Genomic DNA, 20,424 nt, shown 5'->3' on the forward strand with positions numbered 1-20,424 from the left:
ATGAGGGATTGCAACGCTACCCTGACGATGTGCAAATGCGGAGTGATCTAAAGCTAATGTGGAACTACATAAATGTAGCGCACAATATGTGAAATTCTTCTCTGCCATAAGGCAGGCCGGTGACCAGCTTCTATAGTCTCACGCGAGCCTTACATCAAGATCATGTAGGACACATGGAACGAGGTGGGGGATGAGACCAACGCAACACACGTTCGCTCCCGCTCTCCAGCTCAAAAGCGAAGGACTCAGAGAGCACGATTACAGTCAGAAAAAGGATGTTGGGGTAGCAAGGTTGATCACGAGATTGGCGAGCTTAAATTTAGAATGACACAGACACATAACATTTCGCTACCAAGCTGCGGGAAACGCGTTCTCGAAGGAACAGCGGGAGTTCTTAGTTGTTTCAAGCAGGAAGCGCGCGGGCTCCATGGGGAGGAAGTCCCATGACTCCGCGTAATCCCCGCTTCGTGCCGACGCGGCAAGACGGAAGTCTGGAACGCAAAAAGGATGAGTCAAAACGGAAAGCCCGCAGCGCATACATAAGCACCGCCAAGGAAACTGGGTTGGCTTTCACGAATAAGGTCCTCTCGCATCCCAGTGACGAGAGTGTTTATCGCTGACGATCTTGTGGATAACCAGACGACCCCAAGCCTCTAGCTTCACTCTTGGGAAAGAGACTAGGGTTGAGTACTTAGTGACAATTCACTCAGTCATCCCTCTTCGTCAGCACTTTCCCATCCGAATCCGGGATTACAGTGGTAACTTCAAACTTATTCCTCTGTCCTTTTCCCCATCTCCGTACCGTCTCCACCATGTTCTCCAGAACCAAAGAGACACAGACCGATGGCACATCCCTCAAAGGTACACACAGCGCGGGCGAGGATGGCCAGTTGCGTCGATCCATCACCGGCCACCCCAGTAACCTCTCTGCAACACAGGAAGATGCTCTGCATAAGTTCCGTGAAGAGATTACTGCGGCGGGGCTCTACGTTCCACGATCCACTCCTGATGGACGGCGTGCCAGTCACACGGACGTAGCGTTACTGTGAGTATGTGCCTCGCGATTCAGAAAAGTTGATATATGACTCCTTGGATATGAAGGCGTTTCTTACGCGCTCGGAGATTTGATGTGGGGAAGGCGATGAAGCAGTTCACCGACGAAGAAAATTGGAGACACAAGTACAATGTTAATGAACTGTACCTCAACTTCCCGGTTGACGAAATGGAGGCATCGAAGAAATTCTATCCTACGTGGACGGGGCGCCGCGACCGAGTGAGTAGCACATATTACAGATATTGTTTCTCTGGTGAACGCGATGGCTCAACTTGGAACAGAGGGGTCTGCCGATATACGTATATCGCCTTGCCGATCTCGACTCAGCTCGCCAAAAGGAACTCTCGGTTGTCTCATCAGACCGCCGTTATCAGCGCATGTAAGCTCGTTCCTTCCTACCGCCCCATGTCTAATATCTTAATCCACGGGACTGTCAGAATAGCGCTGTACGAATACATGCTGCAAGGAGTCCTCAATCTTTGCGCCGCCCTTGCAAAGGACACCCCCTCCGCAATTAACAGTGCTTCAGGCGTAACATCTTCACTACCCCCATCCCAAGTTTCCTCCGTTACAACGATGGTGGATTTAGCCGGTGTTTCATTATCACAACTTTGGAACATCCGTTCCCACCTCCAACAAGCTTCTAACCTAGCCACCGCTAACTATCCCGAAACTCTCAACTCCATTCTCGTCCTCAATGCCCCCGGTTTCTTCCCTACAGCATGGAATTGGTTCCAAGGCTTTTTCGATCAAGGGACGCGTGAGAAAATTAAAATCCTAGGAAACCCTTCCAAGGATCCATCAACCTTGGATGTGATGACACGATACATCGCGAAAGAGAATATACCCAAAGCATACGGTGGAGACCTTGATTGGACGACAGGCGATGATCCCAAATTTGATGAACCTGCGGGAGAGTGGCTGAGGGATAATATGAATCTCGATGTTATTCGTGGACCACTCGTTATCGATCCGTGGGGGGATGTGACGGATGGGAGAGCGGCGAATAGTGACGCTGGTAGTTCGGTAGGCGATAGTGGTGTTGGGATTGGAGGGACTGGGCCAGGTGGATTAAGTTTAGAACTTGAACCGCCCAGCCCCGGACCCGTTGAGGGAATGGATAAGAGCCCGGAGTTGCTTGTCCCATCCGGGACTCCAACCGAGGGTCTTTGAGCGGTGGTTTTTTCGTATATCTCTGCTCAAGACTCTTTTCTTTTCTTTTCTTTTTTTTTGTAAGGGAAGAATGTCGCAATGCTCATGTTACCTGTTGTTTTCCCCCTGGTTCCTTGCATGATGTGAACACTCTCCTCTCCTCTCCCGCTGGTCACGCATGCCCAACAACAACCCTTTCACCGTCCAATCCCAATCTATTACTATACTCACCTGATTCATTTTTAACCGCGTTCTACTAGCAGCATCATACAATCAAGCGAGTTGTCTGGAGATTATATTACGTATGTTTGAATCATACATACCACTAGCTTGGTTAGTTCCTCGACGATTGGGTGGCTTGCCAAGAGATTATGTCATGTCCGATCGGATATTGGAGCTTAGTATCAGTATTGAACTTGTCTCTCCCCTGAACCGACATCAAAGCATCACGTTGTCATAATGGCCAGGGGGTAGCGTCGCCTTGGGACGCGGGGATTACGCGGAGTCATGGGGGACTCCTCCCATGGAGCTGCGCGCTTCCTGCTTGAACGCCTAAGAACCCCACTGTCCCTTCGACGTGTTTCTCGCAGCTTGGTAGCAAAAATGTTATATGTCTTTGTCGAGAAGAGCTCCATCCGATTGCCACGGGGATGGTCCCACCATGGCACTCCTTCGCCTCACACTCCCATCACTCTCCGTTTTGGGCTCACCCAGCCTTACTTTCACCAAATTGAATCCACATTGCTTAAAATAAGCAACCCATCCAACCCCCGATAAACTGAGCACTTGACCAAAGAAGAGGTCGAAGTTCTCCGCTCCTCACTCGGACAGTATCATCTTGCTCGAATCTTGTCTCGCACGGCATAGATATCGCAGGCAATGCACTCCAATGAACGCCCGCAAATGATTGGATCTCACCATTGAAATCGCAGAGAAACTTTGATAGTTGCTTCAATTCATCCAGCAATGCGCTCCCGCCCCAGCACCAGCAGCACAGCCAACTCGGAGGCGCTCTCATTCGTCAAAGAGAGCGTCAAACTCCGGCGTCAGCTAGTTCCCATTCATCCAGGATCATACACTCCCAATTTGGCCATGTCACTCAACAACCTTCATATCCGATCTCGGACAGGATTCGAAGGCGCTTCCATTCATCGAAGAGGGCGTCAAACTCTGGCGCCAGTTGGTTTCCATTCACCCAGGATCATGCACCCCCGGTTTGGCTAAGTCACTCAATAATCTATATAGGGCTCTTTCCACACTCGGAGGCACTCGGAGGCACTTCTATTCATTGAAGAATGCGTCCAAATCCGGCGCCAGCTAGTTGTTGTTAACCCACGAGCGCATGCCCCAGGATTGGCTAAGTCACTCAATAATCTATATAGCGCTAACTCGGACGGCACTTGGAGGCACTTCTATTCATCGAAGAAGGTGTCCAAATCTGGCGCCAGCTAGTTGCTGTTAACCCACGAGCATACACCCAAAATTTGGCCATCCCACTCAATAATCTACGGAACGCCCCTTCCAATCTCGGGCGTCATTCCGAGGCACTGATGGTCCGCGATCGAGCGACTTTGATTCTCCGGTCTTCCCCTTTCCACTCATCATTTACTTCTCATGTTTGCTGCTTGCACCATAATATAATGGACATGATGCATACTTGAAAAGGGATGTTCAGCTCGAGAACGCTGACAACCCTGATCCCAATTTTTTTTCGTTAGACTATTGACAACACTTCTACAGAGTTTGCTAGCTGCTATACCCATAACGGATCAGGGTCGTATCTTATAATTCTAACATCGGGTGTTCGATTCATCGAAAACAGTTTCCCTGCCATTGGTCCCTCATTGCTGAAGTACTGGCCCATACCACCATTAGCGGTGACGTCGAGGTTTGGATGGTTGGTGCGATGAAAATATGAAATCGACTGGTCGATATTGTCTGGTGCATTGCTAACGAATGTAGCATTACTGTGTTAAGGGACATTTCTAATAAGTAAGAGACAATTTGATAGTATGTATCTCGACATGCAGGCCGAATATGTTCCCGTAGAATCGTCGCCATTAGGTTCGAATTGAGCACGAAGTCCGGGGTGTGTGATGTCGATTCGGTCGTGGTGACGTCAAGGCTGACAGGGAGATTGGCCTCGGTCTCGGCGCGAGGAACTCGGTACTTCCCCGACAACATTGCAGTAGGTCTCTGAGGGGTGGGTTGCTGCTTAATCAATTGTCTGTATCACTTGCGCGTGTCATCCCGAACTTATCTCCCGAAACCCAGTGCTGTCACATCGATGCGGAGGCACGTTAAGAATATTTGTTCTGCCGAGGAAATCGTTTCAGTGCGACTGAGTCATGACTCGTTCCTTACAAAAATTCGATGGCAAGCCCAACACCATCGTGACTAATTGATAAATCCCATTCAACTGGCTGGACCACCCCCAAGGATACGGCGATTGATTATTCCAGTGATACACTATTGCAACCTTCCCAGCCATCCTCGATTTCGATCGTACATCATCATCGGATAACGCCGAGGAACGATCAAAAGGCTCGATCGCATGTTATGGTTATTAACACTGACTTGATTATTCTCCTGGAGGCGTATTCATCTCCAACCTGTTCATCTTTGGCCAATCTTCTTTCTGCCCTCCTCTGGAACCCTCATGCGTAATTTCGAAATGCTTCCCCACACCCAATTGGACAGCTGTCACAACAGCCATCCCTCCCGTCATCATGATCTCTTCCACTGGTAGTGCCATCAGCAGTCCCTTCTAGTATACTCTCGCTTAGACTCTATCGACCGTCGAATAATCACCGACTTCGATGCGCTTCAGATATTATGCAAGACATTACTGTTAGGATCGTTTGTGGGGGTACATACGATTGCAAAGCTGATGAAGATCGTTGATCAAAGTAGGTCATGTGCTCAACTACACACAGCTTGACCAATCAGTGGTTTGCGGACCAAAGAGATGGTATGCAATGCGCAAATATTAACCAGAGAAGAGAAGCCGAAAAAAAGTGATTGTGTGGTGCTTAGTATGTCCACAACAGCGCCGGAGTCGCCTAAAATGCTGAATAGACGCGTTAGGCAGGATACCAGCCTCCATAGATAGATAGACGCTTAGCGGTGAGCTCAAAGCGCAGGTATGTAAGGCGCGAATTTCGCTCGGAAAAAGCGAGAAAAAGTGATGGTGTGGTGCCTAGTATGTCCACAATAGCACTGGAGCCGTTAAAACGCAAATTGACATATGTATAGACGCGTAGCAACACCACCCACACCTGCACAGCCTCGGAGTCAGGTGGCGCGCGTCACGACCTCATCGAGGTTTTATTCCTAAACCTCTGATTGACCTGGAGTCTGGGGATAGGGGTGAGCTAAAGGTGTTGAAGATTTTCACGTAAGGACCTAGTTGATTTCCCAAAATTTGAAAATCATTTGACACTTGATCTGAATGCACACATGTTTGTGTATTGATTAGGGTGGCGGCGTCAAGCGCTGTTAATACCTTTGAAACGCCTTGCATTTCGGGTTTTCGAGTAATACATGAATTCGTGCTGCCCTGTTTCAAGTACTAATGGGAAACTTCAAACCAGAACACGTCGGGTGGAGCTTGCAAGTCGGCGGACGCCCAGCGCTTGGCAGCGAAGCCAGCAGCCTTATCGCTAATCAGCCTACCCTGACATACTAGAGGCTGGTACGTTCGTGCCATAATGACTTAGGGGCTGAATGCGGAATAGGACCACGTATGTCTCACTCGAGTCAACATGTATTTTCACATCATTTATTGAGAATTTAAGGTCCCCAACACTTTACATCATCCCTCATGATGAACCGATTCCGCCCAAATCGTGAGGGCCGGATCCAGGATCGCGAAGAAAACAACAGGATTGCAAGATCGATGACTCCAAGCCCAATGCGCCCCGTAATCTCGGCTGAAACGGTGACAGGCAAGCATCTCCGGTTTCTCGGTGATGTTTTCTTAGTAACGTAGAGTTCCCACCGTCAAATTTTCAATACCTATATTAAACTAGGTCCTCGCTCAAATTCCTAGTACGGTCTGCCTCAGATTTCTTACGAAAGGACCCAGGACTCAAATGCATTATTGCGTCAAACTGAAGCGCCGGGAGATGATCAGCTAGTTATTTTGTTCCGCAAGGTTGATCTCTGTTCCTATTTCGACGAAACCTGCGCCAAAGACATCGCACTCCCAAGCGCCAGTCACGGAGATGGCACTTAATTTCTCAGGAGAAAGCATTTCTTAACGTCTACTGCAGGCCTACAAAAGAGCGCAGAGTGCAAGGTCAGCTTCGCCGTGGACAGCATCTGACCAACAGCTCTACTCACCGGCGGGTGAGCGCCAATCATCCAATCATCTCGAGTTCAGATTACTCACAGTTTTGGTACTAGGAAGGGCACCAGTATGTCATCGAAAACGTCAGGCTCGGTTCCTGCGCCCCTGCGCATCGCGCTTCCTTCATCAACTCCAGCCATATCCACTCCGTCTGAATCCTCCACTAGAGCGCCTTCACCTGTCTCCGATTTCTCTGTTTTTACGAAACCTGGGGAACCGGAAGAGCTGAAGATTGTTGAAGTTAAAGGCCTCGAAGAAGGTCACTACTGGGATGGCCACCAAGACGATGAAATCCCAGACAAGACGCACGGACGCATTTTCCGCAACCTACGTTATCAGATCTTTACGCTCTATCGCCGTCTCTTCAGTATTGTGATCATTACGAACATGATTATTTTCATCGTCTCGATGGCCAACGGGGGACTTGTTGCAGGCCAAATTGGCCAACTGGTCCACGGCAACTTACTTGTGGCGATTGTGATGCGTCAGGACCATGTAATCAATGCGTTCTTCCTCATCTTCTGTGCTGTCCCTCTCTCGTATGTGCTGGTTGTTCGTGTAAGGCATTCAGACATTCTAACTTTCATTTAGCTGGCCTCTCTTCTTCCGACGGGTTGCTGCCCAGGTGTTCCATATTGGCGGACGTAAGGTTTGCCCCAACCTATGCGCCTGAATCTTCACTTATACGAACTTCAAAGTGCACTCCGGCGGCGCAATCTCATCTACGGCCTGGTTCATTTATCTCACGGTTCAACTCACAATCGATTTCTGCAATGATCATGTTCGTTCTCATGAATGTCGATGGAAGGTTCACAATATTGACATCTCATCCAGATCTCTGTGGCGACACTAACACTCACCTATATTATTATCGTTTGTCTTCTCACGATCATTGTATTCGCCCTCCCTGGGGTGCGCGTTATTATGCACGATTCATTCGAAAGGACCCACCGCGTATGTATTTTCCTCCATGCAATTTGTTAGCTAGTCATCCCTGTCTATTAGTTCGCGGGTTGGTTCGTAACCGCGCTTGTATGGGCACATACGGTCCTATTTCTTAACGACCTCAAGCCTGCCGGGACATCATTGACTCACGCCATGGTTAACTCCCCGTCGTTCTGGATGGTCATGGCCCTCACAATCTCTATCATTATTTCATGGTTAACGCTACGGAAGATCCCTGTCAAGTCGGAAGTTCTCTCGGACCATGCAGTCCGTATCCATTTCGACTATGCCCACCCTGTCCCTGGCAGCTTCGCACGATTTTCCTCGGACCCTCTCTTCGAATGGCATTCCTTCGCAACCATTTCAATTCCAGAGGAGAAAGGGTTCAGTGTCATTGTTAGCCGTGCAGGGGATTGGACGAGCAAAGTCATCGCTAATCCCCCCACTTCCCTTTGGGTTCGTGGCGTAGTGAGTCCCTCACGACCACCCGTGCTTCCCAGGCATATCAACCGTTCAACGTTAGCCAACTTGCGGAGCCCTTCGTGTCGTGCCCCTCTTCAGACGCATTATCCTCGTTTGCACTGGAAGTGGCATTGGGCCCATCGCACCCCATCTCTTCAGGCCGGGCCGTGCGCCAATGATGTGAGTTAATGGTTCGAGGTTTCCAATATTGTGTGCTATGTTGACGTCACCATATCAGACTTCTTTGGGTTTCTCGCGATGTGAGCAGTCACTGTATCAGTGCTTGGGGCCTGAACCAAAGACGCTAACTCCCCGACAGGTTCGCAAAACATTCGGCGACAAGTTTGTCGATGCTGTCCTCCGAGCAAGCCCTGATGCAATTATATACGATACTCGGAAGCACGGAAAACCCAATATGGTGAAATTGGCTTGTACGTATTACTCCCTGTGCTACTAACACGCGACTCACAGATCAGCAAACGAACAGACCGCATGTACAAGGACTTCGACGCTGAGGCTGTGTATGGTTTGATATTGCCGCAATTCGGGTGCAGAGCTAACATCGATGACTCACAGTGCCGTCCTGTCAAATCAGAGACTGACCGAGAAGGTGGTGTACGGGCTACTCAGCCGGTGAGTTGCGGGATAAACTTTCTATCCCCTAGCTCGCAAATCTAACACCGATTATTTCATCCTCACAGAGGAGTGCCTGCATTTGGGTATGTACCCGTTGCTAATATCTTTCGCATTCATTCACTGATGAAATTCCCCAGTCCTATCTTCGATTCGTAGAAACTTTAGAATCTATCTCTGCTGCTGCGGAAATTCTAAGACACCGCTCTGTGGTTCAAAAGCAGCTTAAATCACCTCGTCCCCCATAGACTAATCCATACTCCCCTTCTTTCAACAACTCTCGTGTATTGGAACGGTTCTTTGCTTGATGGATGTAATGAGTTACCTGGCGGCGCCAGACTTCACTGCACGCGCACTTTGGACGTTAAGAACAGGAGTGAAAACTACGCAGTTCAGCGTCTTCCGACACCATTCTGACCAGATTAGATTTCTCAAAGTGCGTACTCGGATTCCAATCCAAGGCGGAAATTTGCACAGTTCGTCTATACAAACGTAAACAACCAGGAAGTCCCGAAATAAAGATATTGAAGCACATCACTGCACTGCTCTGCTTCAAAGTTCTCTTCCTAGCACGCCTCCATAACATCCCCCAGTACCCATTGTCTCAACACGAGACAGGGGTTCACACCCTTCGTCGAATCCGCTCTCTCGAGCGGAACAGAACGAAATGACCAGGTGGTTGAACTGGGATGCAACATGTAACGTACATCTGCCAACATTAGACATAGTGAACCATCGTCCATGAACGGACGGCTTTACGATCGATGCACGGACAAAGTCTGCGCTTGCGCTCAGTGCAAGGGATTTTTCCTTCTAGGATTTTCATGAGCCACCACTGCACTATTTGGCCAAATTATCCAACATGCGCTTTATCCCACTACTCTCCAGAGCCACCTCTCCATCGTCCCAGTTGCATGCGACCGGGTAGCGGAACACTTTCGGATTTTGTAGGGATTCATTGTAGAGAGATTCGGCAGAATCTGGTCGAAATGTGACGGATGGATGCGACGACACCAGAGTAGCTAGAGGTGCTTTGAGGTACGAAAGGATTATTCTGATCTGGTCCGGCGTCGGCGGTTGGTCTTTGACTTCGTTTAATGTGAAGTTAAGCGGGTTCCCAGGTTTGATCGTTTGCATTTTTGGATCTGGTGGAGGGTACGGCCCTGATAGGGCTGAACGTAGTAATCTTAAACATTGTGTAGATTGAGGTGAATTATTGTGGCTATCGGTTTCGACAATGAATTAGTGATCGGTTGTGTGCGAAGCGAACCCGTACAAGAGGGATATGACAGGGATTGCCCGGTGATACCGAAACGACATGGTGCTAGCCAGCGACGTTGACGCTAGACGGGAATCTCCAAGCAATTCACCGGATGGATGAATTCATTTCGGAGCGTGCCTATCGGCAGCTACCATAATACAAAGCGGGTGCAAAGTAGAAAGTAGAAATTAGAGCACTAGAACCTTCAAGCAAGTAGATGAAGAGCATAAAAGGGTAAGGGAAAAGGATGATTGTATAGCATGTCATAGACAGCAGAGACGAAATGGCATTTAAGCATCATCGTGCGTGCTCTTGTTCTGGGGCGTATTGTAGGGGGAAGAGGCCAGTGTCTCGGATGAAGCTAATGGTAAGCGGGATCACTTTCGGATGTGAGCAGCTGGGTCAGGTCAAACGACTTGACGGATTTGGAAGCAAAGATGATCCTTCTTTTCAAAGCCAAGCGCTCCCGGCAAGTGGCGACCACAGGTACTCATGAATTTCTGCCGGAGGCATAGGAGGCAGCCTGGAGAGTTGACGTGTCCCATTCTAGCAAGGCAAGCACGTAGGGCTATGTAGGAGGAATGAACGTAGTTGGAAGAGGATGATGGCAGCGCCGTGCAGTAGAGCGGCAGATACCTGTCGGGATTTTCGCCGCCCCTTGCTGTGCTCTGTTTGCATGGTGGCTTCCTTGGCAAGCGAGTCAACTTTCTCGCTGCCTGGTATGCCACAGTGCCCATGTATCCATTCAAGATGCGGCTCGTCGGGCCAGGCCTGCTTGGGGGAAGCGTGTCTTCCAGTTGATGGCTAACGGACTTGAACGAACAGCACGGTCTGGGCTCGCGTCGTTCTGACAGAGGATCGACCTGGAGTTTTGCGACCCTTGAGCTCCGTCAAACAGGGGCGTAGTCTCCTGATTTTTAGCACATTCAGGATATGGCTCATTGATGCCAACTCCCCGGGTGGCATGGGCGATTCTCTACAAGGCATAGACCAAATTTAGTGACAAAGGGACGCTAAGCAAGCTTCGTTGTCCCGCATGGCTCTGCCCAGTCCACATAGGCTTTCCTTCATTTGCAGGCCATAATCTATACCTACAAAGTCTGCACACTGAAAGCTACCCAAGGCAGGAGGGCATCCTCATCGTCGTTCAGAAGTCCGCTTCAATGGACTATTGCTACCCTTACTGACCACGACCGTTATTTATTGGAGCAACAAACAGACACGTCTAAGTTGTCATCATCCCAAGCTTCGCTGCGCGCGAGCACTTCGGCAGGAAGCTACATAAATCGGGCTCTTCATTGATAATTCTCCGGGGGTGCAGACTCCATTCAAACACATAGTACTTGCATCACCACCATTCGTCTGGATCCAATCGCATTCCTAACTTGAGCAACTGCATTGGAAACCTCTCATCTTCTGCTCTCCAATGGAGCAAACTCTTCTTTCCTGGAGTTCTTCAGCAGAAAGATCTGCTTCTTCACGTCCCTCGCCTCCCCACGGGCGGAATGGTTCAGTGGCCATCTATAAATCATCCAACCAGTCAGCTCTCTCTTCGGAATAACGCTGAGAAGCACACTGACTCGAAGTATTTTCCCAAGAACAGCCCTGCTTCGTCTCAAATCTCCATCTTGACACACTTTTATAACATCCTCCAACACCCATTGTCTTAATACGAATCGGGGGTTCACACTCTTCATCAATGCTTCTCGTACATCTAGCCAATGTTGTCCCCCCGTGCCTTTCCATGCTCGGGGGTCCTCCCTGTTAATATGTTCCGCATAGCTTTCCAGCCATTTCTTCCAAGCACCAGGTGCTTCCGCTTTCCTAAACGATGGGATGAACTCATCGAGAGTGTCAATGAACATACTTAATGCTCCCGAATTCGATTCATCAAGAAGCGAAGGACGGAAGAATGAAAGTTTGCGAAATGAACTGTGGAAGTCCACGAGGTTTTCTTCAAGGAGATTGAGAAGGGATGTTAGGAGAGTCCGCTTAGCCTTGAAGTCTTCTGTGTTCCGAAGGCCCAGACGCTAAGGTGGACCCCCTTTGAGCCTCTTCATCGACGGAAACAGGATGTTAACTAGCCTTGAACATTATCTCATGATATCGCTTTTCCACTATTTCCTGTATCTCGACCTCGATTGACACGGCATGGGCGAGACCTTTATCGTGCCATTGGTCTATTTTCTCCTTGGGGACATTGTCAGCCCAACCTTCCTCCACCGCCTTGCCACTTTCTTCTTCTGCCCCAATCAATGGGGCGAGAGAACGAAGGAGCATCTGGGCTGCATAAATACTGAAAAACTATGAGAATGAATGCACAGTCGATAAAACAAAGCACCCTACATCATTGTTGGTTGCATCTGTTAATATGAAGGGCGGGGAGAATAAATAACCAGATAAAATCCGCTCGCGTGCACTGGAACGCACCTTGAAAGAATACCTGCCCATATCATCATCAGAGTTACATATATGCGCATACTCATATATATCCATAAAGGCGTAGGGCCCATAATCAATCGTCAAACCTGAGACGGCGACGTTGTCCGTGTTGATCACCCCATGCTAAATGAAATACATTAAACCCATGACAAACAGGTAGTAGACGATTTACCATCCATCCATAGGCCTGCCAGCCCGCAACCATCTTCGCGTTCCTTCTAGCGGCCTCTGTTACTAAGTCTCGCCCCCAGGGTTCCCCTTCTTTTTTCCCAAGTTTCAAAACCCGTCTTACGACCCACTCACCCAGAATCCTCAATGACTCCCAGTTTCGTTGCGACGTACTCGCCGAAGAACCCCCAAAGAGGTACACTACCTCTCCCGAGCTTTGAGGAGGGTTGAAAGCCTCGAAATTGCCTACCCGGATGAAAGAAGGCGACACTCGAGATATGATGGCGGAAGTTTCACGCCTTTCTCGAACCACAGAGATTTCGGGAAGTGAGATGAGAGAAAGGGCACGAGTGGTAGGGATTCCCAGTGCGTTCACGGCTATTTAATCATAAGGTATCATCATTATTCCAAAACCGGCCAGCAGGCTCCTGGCCTTCTCGCATACCTTCGGACCCTAAAAATTCTCGAATAGAACTACGAAGCACTGCAAGTCCATCTGCATTCCTCGAGAATGGAGTGCGACCTGACCCTTTTAGCTGGATTTCATGAATTTTCTCAGGATCATCAGGATGAGGCGTTTCCACTGCATGCATTTAGAGTAAACCCCATCATAAAGAACAGGACTCTTAGCAGCAAACAGTGCATACGTATTGATACAGCTCGTCCATCTCCCAGAGGACCCGCCCACACACCGAACTGATGTCCAGAATACCGGAGAGACCAAGGAGCGTATGCCGGTTCGTTAGGGCTGTATCCTTTTGAGTCAGGAAGGGGAGTCATCAAGACAGAGTGACCAGAGAGTACGTCGAGAAGCTCGTGAGAGGCCTCTGTGGCTTGAGTTGGAGTATGCTCGTCTGGCGTGCTTGTTGTTTCGAGCGGTTCCAGAGAGGGATCGCCCAAAAGTGTGAACGCATCCCCAACATCTAAGGCTGGGAGCAAGTCCTTGAGGCACGACTGAGAAAGCCCAAGAAGGTGACGTGTCTTCACAAAGTCATTCTTAGTCGCAGCATACTTCCTCAGTGAAAGATCAGGGGCGGATGATTTTCCCTTGGCATCAGCAGTCGGAGCCAAAGGCTGCTCGACGAGCGGTTCCTTTTCCTGAAGCCAGTTCTCGATGCCACGGCTAATCGACTCCCTATCTTCGATATTGGTAGGCGGTGGGATGCTGTAAGGGAACGGAACAGGGAAAGGTGTAGTAAACGAGTAATGCGCAGCCGTGTCTAGGACCCGTGATCGACGTTGAACGGACGGATGCTCTCGCAGAGTATCTTTTTGGAATGATGCCACTGAGAGGCCAGCAACTGGGTCGGGCGCCAATGACGCCGTCAGCCTATCTTTAGGGAGTGCTAGAGGCAAAGAACCAACGGGATAACGAGCCATGAGGGACGATGGCGAAAGTGGACAGCGGATCATTCAGTGACCTACACCCGCGACAATATATTCGGTGAACTCCCTTGCAATACAACCCGAGCCCTACACCTGGAGTCATCTTCATTGTCCTTTCAGGTGGAAGACTAATGGCAACATGTGCACCATGCAATGGCTAGTTTGCCGTTATCTGCAATGATTTACCCCGACCTGCACAATGAGTGAAATTGATATATCCTCCACCAGACCCAACAGTCATACTCGGTTACTCTCTTAGCATCACAAATGCAGCCTAAGGCCAGATTTGAATAATCTTCTCATACTCCGAGCACCTCCGGCCACTCTTGTATCGTCACAAATCATCGTTCCATCCATTTGTCACGTTCAATCGGGCTTGCACAAACTCTATGAAATCCGTGTGTTTCACTAAGTTGTCTGTACTGAGATGACAAAGAAGCGGCTCCTGGAAACAGGCAGTGGTGGCTCCTGTATCACAAAGGCAAGGAAGGTTGCTGAAGAATTCGCTGCAAGCTGTCCTTGCGTCGATCGTGAAGCGAGGATTTAGCCGTCTATGGATGACGGTGATTTGTTATGTCTAATGTCGATAGAGATGCACTTTACGGGTGGAATCCACCTCATATCCGTTCATCTGTCCCGTCCCATTCGAAATCGCCAAACTCATTTGGATACCAGATAGTCTGGCCCATAGTACCGCCTTCATCTCGAACAACGAAGCCACCGGTCTCAGCATCTTCAATCAATTCCTCGACAAGTCCAATTGGCATGCTAAGAATCTCTGCTATAGCGACTGTGGTGCATTCGGTGCCGGTTTGAGATTCAATGGCGCTGAGGATTCGTGTGGAACAAACATTCTCATCGAAAGCTGGGGTTTGAAGGACTTTGGCACCCGAACGGAAGGTTCGGATCTTCATCGGCAATTTAGTATACCGAGGGAGATACGAGACACACTCGATTAGTGAACTGGGGGGAACGAGGGCTGGCACGAGCACGAATTGGTTTTGATGAGAGACACCCTCTACCAAAGCAACTTCAACACTTACCAACACCACGCGCTCGGTTCCAGGTCTTCCATAATTCGTCTAATGGAATAATCGCATCGCGCAACCCATTCGATAGGTACCTCTCGCTGTTGAGGATGACCGCTAATTCCCTGGCAAGTTCTTCATGATACGTTTTCTCGTCCTTCACCATATCTTGAGTGACAGTCATTGTAGGGAGTCCAAGCTGCCCCATAGACTTTCGGATGAAAGTCACTTCCTCTGGCTGGGTTGAAGAGGAGGCCGGAGCAACTGCAGAATGGGGTAGGTCGGGGAACATGGATTTCCTACGTTCAATTTCTTCCTCTTGAGCTGTGAGCTTCGCATTGAGGGAAGATGCAAGCTCAACCATTTCCTTGGCTTTGATCATCAACGCTTCGAGATCGCGTAGACCCGTGTCTATATTGGAATTTACTGCTCGCTGGGTCACGTCTACAGTATCAAGAATCCCCTCTATTATTGATGTAAGGGCACATCATACTCATTTTTGAATTCCAAGACACGTACGAATGCCAGATCTGGCTGCGTTTTCGGACTTCCCAATGACGCGCCGCCCGGAATCTTCGCTCTAGGTTAACCTAATCGTCAGTGATAATTCCGAGATATGGGGAAGCTCCCCTACCATCCACGCCTTTCTCAATAGGGCCTTCTTTAGTGTATTATAAAAACTCTTTGCGCCACCTTTCCTAAAACTAATCCTCAAGACATCTGTGGAAGGCAAGGGCACCTCCACTAGGAATGCGGAAGTATCCGTCTTGGGAGTCGTGGCCTGTGATGATGCAAGACTTGTTGATCCGATGGATTGGGGCGATCTCCTTGTGGGCAGAACCGTATCACACATTTCACATATTCGCATTGAGGGGTGATTCAGATACGTGCACGCCGAGCATGAGACTAAGTCCTCAGAATCGGAAACCGACAACAGAGATGCCGCCGGAATAGGTATAGAGGCTTGCGAAGAAGCAGAGGGCGGCGTTCCGAACCTCGAGACAGGATTTAATGACAGTGTGTGAGGCCGTCGCGATTCAGGGGTCGCTACGTAAGCTCGGTTGTCCCGCGGGACTCCGCATAGTCCGCAAACGGGCCTTCCTTCGTTTGCAGAAGGCAAATTCCTGTAACTGCAGAGCGGGCAAACCCAAGAACCGCCCAATGGGCGGATACCGTCATCGTCATTTAGAAGTGAAATCGGAGACGCAGAGTCCACTCCATCAGCAGTCAATTTCAAAAGGAGAGTAATTTTGGGTGAGGATGTCAGGAAGCCAGCATAAAACTCCGTTTGTTTGACGGATGACAGATTGAGGCCCAAACTATTGAGCTTCGGAAGAGCCACATCGATATAGAATAGACGATGGGTAGTCAGCATGACAGTGCCATCTTGACGTCCTTGAGTCTTCTCTTCCCTTCATATCGAATATCCCCATGAATAAGCCAGGTCGGGGATAAACGAAAAACGCCCTCACCCATCATACAACCCAACACTCTCCTGTGAGGCAAGCAATTCTTCGCCTTCATACAACAATGCCGATGGCGCTGTGCCATCGACGGCCCTGAAATACGAGTTCATAGAAGTATCTTGACGGACATTACTAGCTCAGGAGCGCAGGATTGCATTCGGTCTTGTGACCTCGAACGAACACGTTCTCACATGTACAAGCGCTCGATCGATTCCATGTTCATTTCTACTTACGGATCAGGATCACCAAAAAGATGGAACTTGGTGGCATTGCTATTTATCAATTTTACCTTCAACGGACCAGTTGGCCGAACTTTACAGTGTACTCTGCTGCCACTGTTTGCACTAATTAATCTGGAGCCGGCATCTCACAACCTGTTACCTCTCGACATTGGCAGCTTCCGCTGGCGGAGCCTGCCATATTACCGGTAATAATCTACCTGTGGGGAAGATTAGGATGATTTTTAATTGCGGAGGGACTTCAGCCGATTTCGGCCTTGAAGGCCAATACTTATCTATATTAAATCCACTCTGAAATTACCCCATGCACCAATAGAGGGTCTCCCATGACTAGGGGAATGGATTAGGGTACTGGCAGGAGCATGGTTAGTCTCTAAAAGTGTTCCGAGTCTTCTCTGGAGAAGGGCCTGTGAGAATAACCCAGGGATCATTTTGGGAAGACGCCCATGAGGTCCTGGCATCATTTTTGTCGCTGAATCTGCGTTTCACAGTGTGACGAGGCGGAGAACACAGTGATTTTTTTACGAGTTGGCAGCAACCCATTTGTGGCCTGAGAAAAGAACGCGAGTCGTTCCGGTGCATGAGGCCTGCACAGAAACCTCTCCAGTCCTGTCTAACATAGCCTGCGTACAGAGCGACAGGGATGTCATCGGGATAGGGAATGGAGATTCCTGTACAGGGCCACCGACCTCTGGACCGAAGTTACCGAAGGGGAAAACAGAAAGTCCATTGGAGTCCCTATAAAACATTTGTAGGTTGCCTCTGCTATGTAAAAATTCGGCAGGCTTGTGGAAGAACTTCATCCCGGTCCAGCCAGGGGCCAGTAATGAGGGTGAAAGCCAAGTTCGGTGGCCAAACACGTGGCCACTTCCCAAAGTGGAAGTTGCGACGTGTCTGCCATAGCCACCACCAGCATTCTCCACGTCACCCTCGTCCTTCCCTAGTTCTTTCTCTCCTTTTCGTGATTCGCTAGTCCCTAATTTTCCCATTCAGGACATCTCTGAGTGACTTAGAAAGCTTTTCAAGAGGAATGCTACCCTCGATACACTTGCTCTCGCCAACAGCCCTCTTCGTCTTTACCCTTTTCGCATTGGCAGCATGTGCTGACCTTTATAAGACTCTGGGTGTCTCTAGATCGGCCTCTGACTCGGATATCAAGACGGCTTACAAGAAATTGAGTAAGAAATACCATCCAGATAAAAAAGGTGGTGATGAGGCTAAATTCGTGGAGGTTGCACGAGGTTAGCAGGACTGTGCTTTTACTTATGGAACGTACTGATGCCTTTTAGCCTATGAGGTGCTTTCGGATCCCGAGGTAATGTCATTCAATGTTGTAGGCGGGGCGCCGTATTCAAGTGTTTGACATGCAGAAAAGAAGCATATACGATAGACATGGAGAGGTATGCTGTTTCCTCGTTGCCATTTCCGTCTTAGGGGATGATCCCTTTTAATATTGATATTGTATTAGGAGGGCCTGAAGCAGCATGAAAATGGAGGGGGCGGATTCCAAAACCCATTCGACATGTTCCAAAGTTTCTTCGGTGGTGGACGTACGTGTGCACTGTTATTCCCAAGACATCTGGGTTCCCATAGGCGTTGTACTCTCCCTTAGGTCCACGAGACGAGGTCCGTCGCGGGCCTACATCGGTATCGGAGTTTGAAGTGCCCCTTGCTGCGATGTATGTTTATGCTCTAGCCAGAGTACCATCTTGGATCTAAAAGTCTTCCATCATCGCCTTACATCTTTTAGGTATACCGGACAAAACATTGATGTAAGTGAGGTTGGGTTTTGATTATTCAGTGCCTCCTGATCCATACGTCCACATAGTTTATGATTAATAAGAAAATATTATGTGACCACTGCCGAGGCTCGGGCGCTGCGTCTGATTCGCACATTAAGCCGTGTAAAGGTTGTGAAGGTCGTGGCGTCAAGATCACTCGTCAACAAGTATTCCCCGGGATGTTTGCTCAATCACAAACGACGTGCGCTACATTTCTCCTCATTCTCTGGGGTTCGCCCTCTCTGAAACGGATTTCATCAGATGCGACGAGTGTGGAGGCCGAGGGAAAGTGGTCACCAAGACATGTCCACATTGCCAAGGTGCTAAGGTGTTGCAACATACGCAGCATTATACGCTTGAAATTGAGAAAGGCATATCGGAAGGATATGAAGTCATTTTCGAGGGCGAAGGTGACGAGAGTCCTGATTGGGAAGCGGGCGATGTGGTGTTAAGGGTACGCAGTAAGCGTGAGGAAGGGGGCTTCAGAAGGAAAGAAACCAGTTTGTACTGGAGGGAGACTATTGGTGTTGACGAGGTGCGACAACTTCACGAGTTCCCTCTACTAGATGGATTAATCAATGGGGTGTTGTAGGCGCTTCTCGGATTTGAAAGAAATTTGACACACCTCGATGGCCACACCGTCCACATTCAACGGACAGGAGTCACACAACCAGGTTCGTATTCGATTCCCTTCTTCAGCCAGTTGCTGACAAAGCCGTCCTCTAGGGTATGTTCAACAAATCGAAGGGGAAGGGATGCCAGTATTCGACCAAGAGGGAATGTTCGGTGATCTTTTCATTGAGTACAACGTTATCCTCCCTTCAACTATTTCGAAATCTGCGCGGACAAGTGAGTTTTCGCTCCTACTATGAAAGAATATTATCCATCTGTCTGTTTTTAGAGCTGGTAGAGGCTTTCCAACGACCGAGAGGAAAGGATGAATTATAGTCTATTTTGTTATTACCTCAATCCTAATTATTTCTCAATGGTTCACTTTGGCGCCCTTTGGAGTTACAAGCGGTCACATTGGGTCCCGATCGGGTCCCGCGCCACATGGGAGGTGGTATTCGGGAGGTTCGAAGTGTTCCAATAAATGACTATGAATTATTTGATCATGATCGAACGGAGGCTCTGGCTTTGAGTGGAAATATGCACCATTCATTTATGTAAGAGTCTGGTGTACTCGCTCATTCCTCGGGACTAAAATCATGGGCATGATGAGGGAAACCTTCAACGTCGTTGCTTTCATTCTCCGGTGCTTTTCCTTCCTCACTCCTCCCTGCTCGACCACGTTAGCAAACACTCCCGTCCTATCAACCCCAATGAGATTCTCGCATATCATGGATAAGAAGTCGGTCCTCCCAGCGCGTGGGGCCTCGATCGAGTGTTCCGGCGCCGAGTGAGGAAGAAACTCTTGCCGAAGAACGGGCATTAGGGACGCCAGAAGATCTATATCGAGTTTGTTCTAATGTCCTCGCGCATCACTTTGATCTTACTTTTCAATGCCCGCCCATACCCGAGTCCTAGGTTGACTTCGCTTGACCATTCGATAAAGGTAACTAGAAACTGGCTGAGGTGGCGTAAATGAACCTTAAGGCATTTTGCGCAGGAGTCATTTCAATAGCCAACCGCTGACTTATCACCTTATTAAAAATCGGTGGTCCTCCATCACTTATCTTCTATCTTGCGGACAACTTACGCTACTAGAAGAGTGGCTTAAAGCTGGTGGGTGGTAGACATGGTTTGTATTGTCCGGGAGCCGAGGGCTGTGGCGTGTATTCTGCATCAGGGCCTTGGTTTTGTGAGACAAAGGAAATGTGCTCGCCATGCAGGGTGTGTGGTTTCGCGCAGTCGCAATTCAACCACACGCTGATGAGGGGGATCCGTGCGTTAAGTGGGAGGAACTAGAAGAATTTCGAGTTGGAGCACAGAGGATTGGCAAGTCATTGAAGTGACCTCATTTATCAACCTCGCGTTAACTACGCCTCTGTTTCAGCATCAGAATCTGCAAGGTTTGTCCAAACACGAGCGCCATATTCGGAAGGATATGGGGAAA

The 20,424-nt window shown here is 49.1% G+C and overlaps 8 protein-coding genes across 8 annotated transcripts; 5 read left to right on the forward strand and 3 right to left on the reverse strand.

Annotated features, from left to right (window-relative positions):
• Positions 1 to 812: 812 nt before the first annotated feature.
• EI90DRAFT_3020440 (CRAL-TRIO domain-containing protein) lies at positions 813 to 2,227 on the forward strand (the record flags this gene model as incomplete). Its single annotated transcript, XM_039057506.1, has 4 exons — positions 813 to 1,045; positions 1,102 to 1,273; positions 1,336 to 1,433; positions 1,492 to 2,227. The coding sequence occupies 4 exons, from the start codon at positions 813 to 815 to the stop codon at positions 2,225 to 2,227; spliced, it is 1,239 nt and encodes a 412-aa protein (XP_038910516.1).
• A 945-nt stretch (positions 2,228 to 3,172) lies between these two features.
• EI90DRAFT_3020441 (uncharacterized protein) lies at positions 3,173 to 3,658 on the forward strand (the record flags this gene model as incomplete). Its single annotated transcript, XM_039057507.1, has 2 exons — positions 3,173 to 3,385; positions 3,452 to 3,658. 2 exons carry the CDS (start codon positions 3,173 to 3,175, stop codon positions 3,656 to 3,658), a joined length of 420 nt encoding a protein of 139 aa, XP_038910517.1.
• A 2,795-nt stretch (positions 3,659 to 6,453) lies between these two features.
• Positions 6,454 to 7,313, forward strand: EI90DRAFT_2593193 (uncharacterized protein). Its single transcript, XM_039053285.1, has 3 exons — positions 6,454 to 6,556; positions 6,614 to 7,206; positions 7,256 to 7,313. The coding sequence occupies exon 2, from the start codon at positions 6,627 to 6,629 to the stop codon at positions 7,146 to 7,148; it is 522 nt and encodes a 173-aa protein (XP_038910518.1). The 5' UTR covers positions 6,454 to 6,556; positions 6,614 to 6,626; the 3' UTR covers positions 7,149 to 7,206; positions 7,256 to 7,313.
• An 88-nt stretch (positions 7,314 to 7,401) lies between these two features.
• On the forward strand, positions 7,402 to 9,124 carry EI90DRAFT_3080352 (uncharacterized protein). Its single transcript, XM_039061874.1, has 8 exons — positions 7,402 to 7,970; positions 8,026 to 8,144; positions 8,203 to 8,224; positions 8,284 to 8,395; positions 8,452 to 8,485; positions 8,541 to 8,597; positions 8,666 to 8,683; positions 8,738 to 9,124. The coding sequence occupies exons 1-8, from the start codon at positions 7,656 to 7,658 to the stop codon at positions 8,754 to 8,756; spliced, it is 696 nt and encodes a 231-aa protein (XP_038910519.1). The 5' UTR covers positions 7,402 to 7,655; the 3' UTR covers positions 8,757 to 9,124.
• On the reverse strand, positions 9,058 to 9,988 carry EI90DRAFT_3080358 (uncharacterized protein). The gene is made up of 2 exons (XM_039061875.1): positions 9,874 to 9,988; positions 9,058 to 9,819 (listed from the first exon to the last, which is right to left on the reverse strand). Exons 1-2 carry the CDS (start codon positions 9,915 to 9,917, stop codon positions 9,438 to 9,440), a joined length of 426 nt encoding a protein of 141 aa, XP_038910520.1. The 5' UTR covers positions 9,918 to 9,988; the 3' UTR covers positions 9,058 to 9,437.
• A 1,250-nt stretch (positions 9,989 to 11,238) lies between these two features.
• Positions 11,239 to 13,848, reverse strand: EI90DRAFT_3147124 (uncharacterized protein; the record flags this gene model as incomplete). Its single annotated transcript, XM_039065499.1, has 8 exons — positions 11,239 to 11,379; positions 11,439 to 11,888; positions 11,977 to 12,154; positions 12,205 to 12,221; positions 12,289 to 12,423; positions 12,473 to 12,846; positions 12,914 to 13,051; positions 13,116 to 13,848. The coding sequence occupies 8 exons, from the start codon at positions 13,846 to 13,848 to the stop codon at positions 11,239 to 11,241; spliced, it is 2,166 nt and encodes a 721-aa protein (XP_038910521.1).
• A 623-nt stretch (positions 13,849 to 14,471) lies between these two features.
• Positions 14,472 to 16,458, reverse strand: EI90DRAFT_2939069 (EAP30/Vps36 family-domain-containing protein; the record flags this gene model as incomplete). Its single annotated transcript, XM_039055216.1, has 5 exons — positions 14,472 to 14,833; positions 14,898 to 15,347; positions 15,402 to 15,462; positions 15,517 to 16,294; positions 16,355 to 16,458. 5 exons carry the CDS (start codon positions 16,456 to 16,458, stop codon positions 14,472 to 14,474), a joined length of 1,755 nt encoding a protein of 584 aa, XP_038910522.1.
• A 1,034-nt stretch (positions 16,459 to 17,492) lies between these two features.
• EI90DRAFT_3001637 (DnaJ-domain-containing protein) lies at positions 17,493 to 19,479 on the forward strand. Its single transcript, XM_039056335.1, has 11 exons — positions 17,493 to 17,828; positions 17,877 to 17,902; positions 17,958 to 17,987; positions 18,056 to 18,137; positions 18,200 to 18,266; positions 18,338 to 18,359; positions 18,416 to 18,570; positions 18,630 to 18,903; positions 18,961 to 19,042; positions 19,095 to 19,217; positions 19,270 to 19,479. Exons 1-11 carry the CDS (start codon positions 17,618 to 17,620, stop codon positions 19,314 to 19,316), a joined length of 1,119 nt encoding a protein of 372 aa, XP_038910523.1. The 5' UTR covers positions 17,493 to 17,617; the 3' UTR covers positions 19,317 to 19,479.
• Positions 19,480 to 20,424: the final 945 nt, after the last annotated feature.

This window comes from Cantharellus anzutake, assembly GCF_015039405.1.
Source record: "Cantharellus anzutake strain C23 chromosome Unknown EI90scaffold_81, whole genome shotgun sequence".
NCBI classification, from domain to species: Eukaryota; Fungi; Basidiomycota; class Agaricomycetes; order Cantharellales; family Hydnaceae; genus Cantharellus; species Cantharellus anzutake.

What these genes read in the sequence shown, in the direction of transcription:
- EI90DRAFT_2593193 (XM_039053285.1), top strand. Translation starts at nt 6,627, where the DNA reads ATGTCATCGAAAACGTCAGGCTCGGTTCCTGCGCCCCTGCGCATCGCG.
- EI90DRAFT_3080352 (XM_039061874.1), top strand. Translation starts at nt 7,656, where the DNA reads ATGGTTAACTCCCCGTCGTTCTGGATGGTCATGGCCCTCACAATCTCT. An exon ending in CCCTTTGGGTTCGTGGCGTA is followed by an intron (nt 7,971 to 8,025) that starts GTGAGTCCCTCA and finishes GTTCAACGTTAG; the next exon opens with CCAACTTGCGGAGCCCTTCG. An exon ending in TTCTTTGGGTTTCTCGCGAT is followed by an intron (nt 8,225 to 8,283) that starts GTGAGCAGTCAC and finishes ACTCCCCGACAG; the next exon opens with GTTCGCAAAACATTCGGCGA.
- EI90DRAFT_3080358 (XM_039061875.1), bottom strand. Translation starts at nt 9,917, where the DNA reads ATGTCGTTTCGGTATCACCGGGCAATCCCTGTCATATCCCTCTT. An exon ending in ATCCCTGTCATATCCCTCTT is followed by an intron (nt 9,820 to 9,873) that starts GTACGGGTTCGC and finishes CGAAACCGATAG; the next exon opens with CCACAATAATTCACCTCAAT.
- EI90DRAFT_3001637 (XM_039056335.1), top strand. Translation starts at nt 17,618, where the DNA reads ATGCTACCCTCGATACACTTGCTCTCGCCAACAGCCCTCTTCGTCTTT. An exon ending in TATACGATAGACATGGAGAG is followed by an intron (nt 17,988 to 18,055) that starts GTATGCTGTTTC and finishes ATATTGTATTAG; the next exon opens with GAGGGCCTGAAGCAGCATGA. An exon ending in ATACCGGACAAAACATTGAT is followed by an intron (nt 18,360 to 18,415) that starts GTAAGTGAGGTT and finishes ACGTCCACATAG; the next exon opens with TTTATGATTAATAAGAAAAT.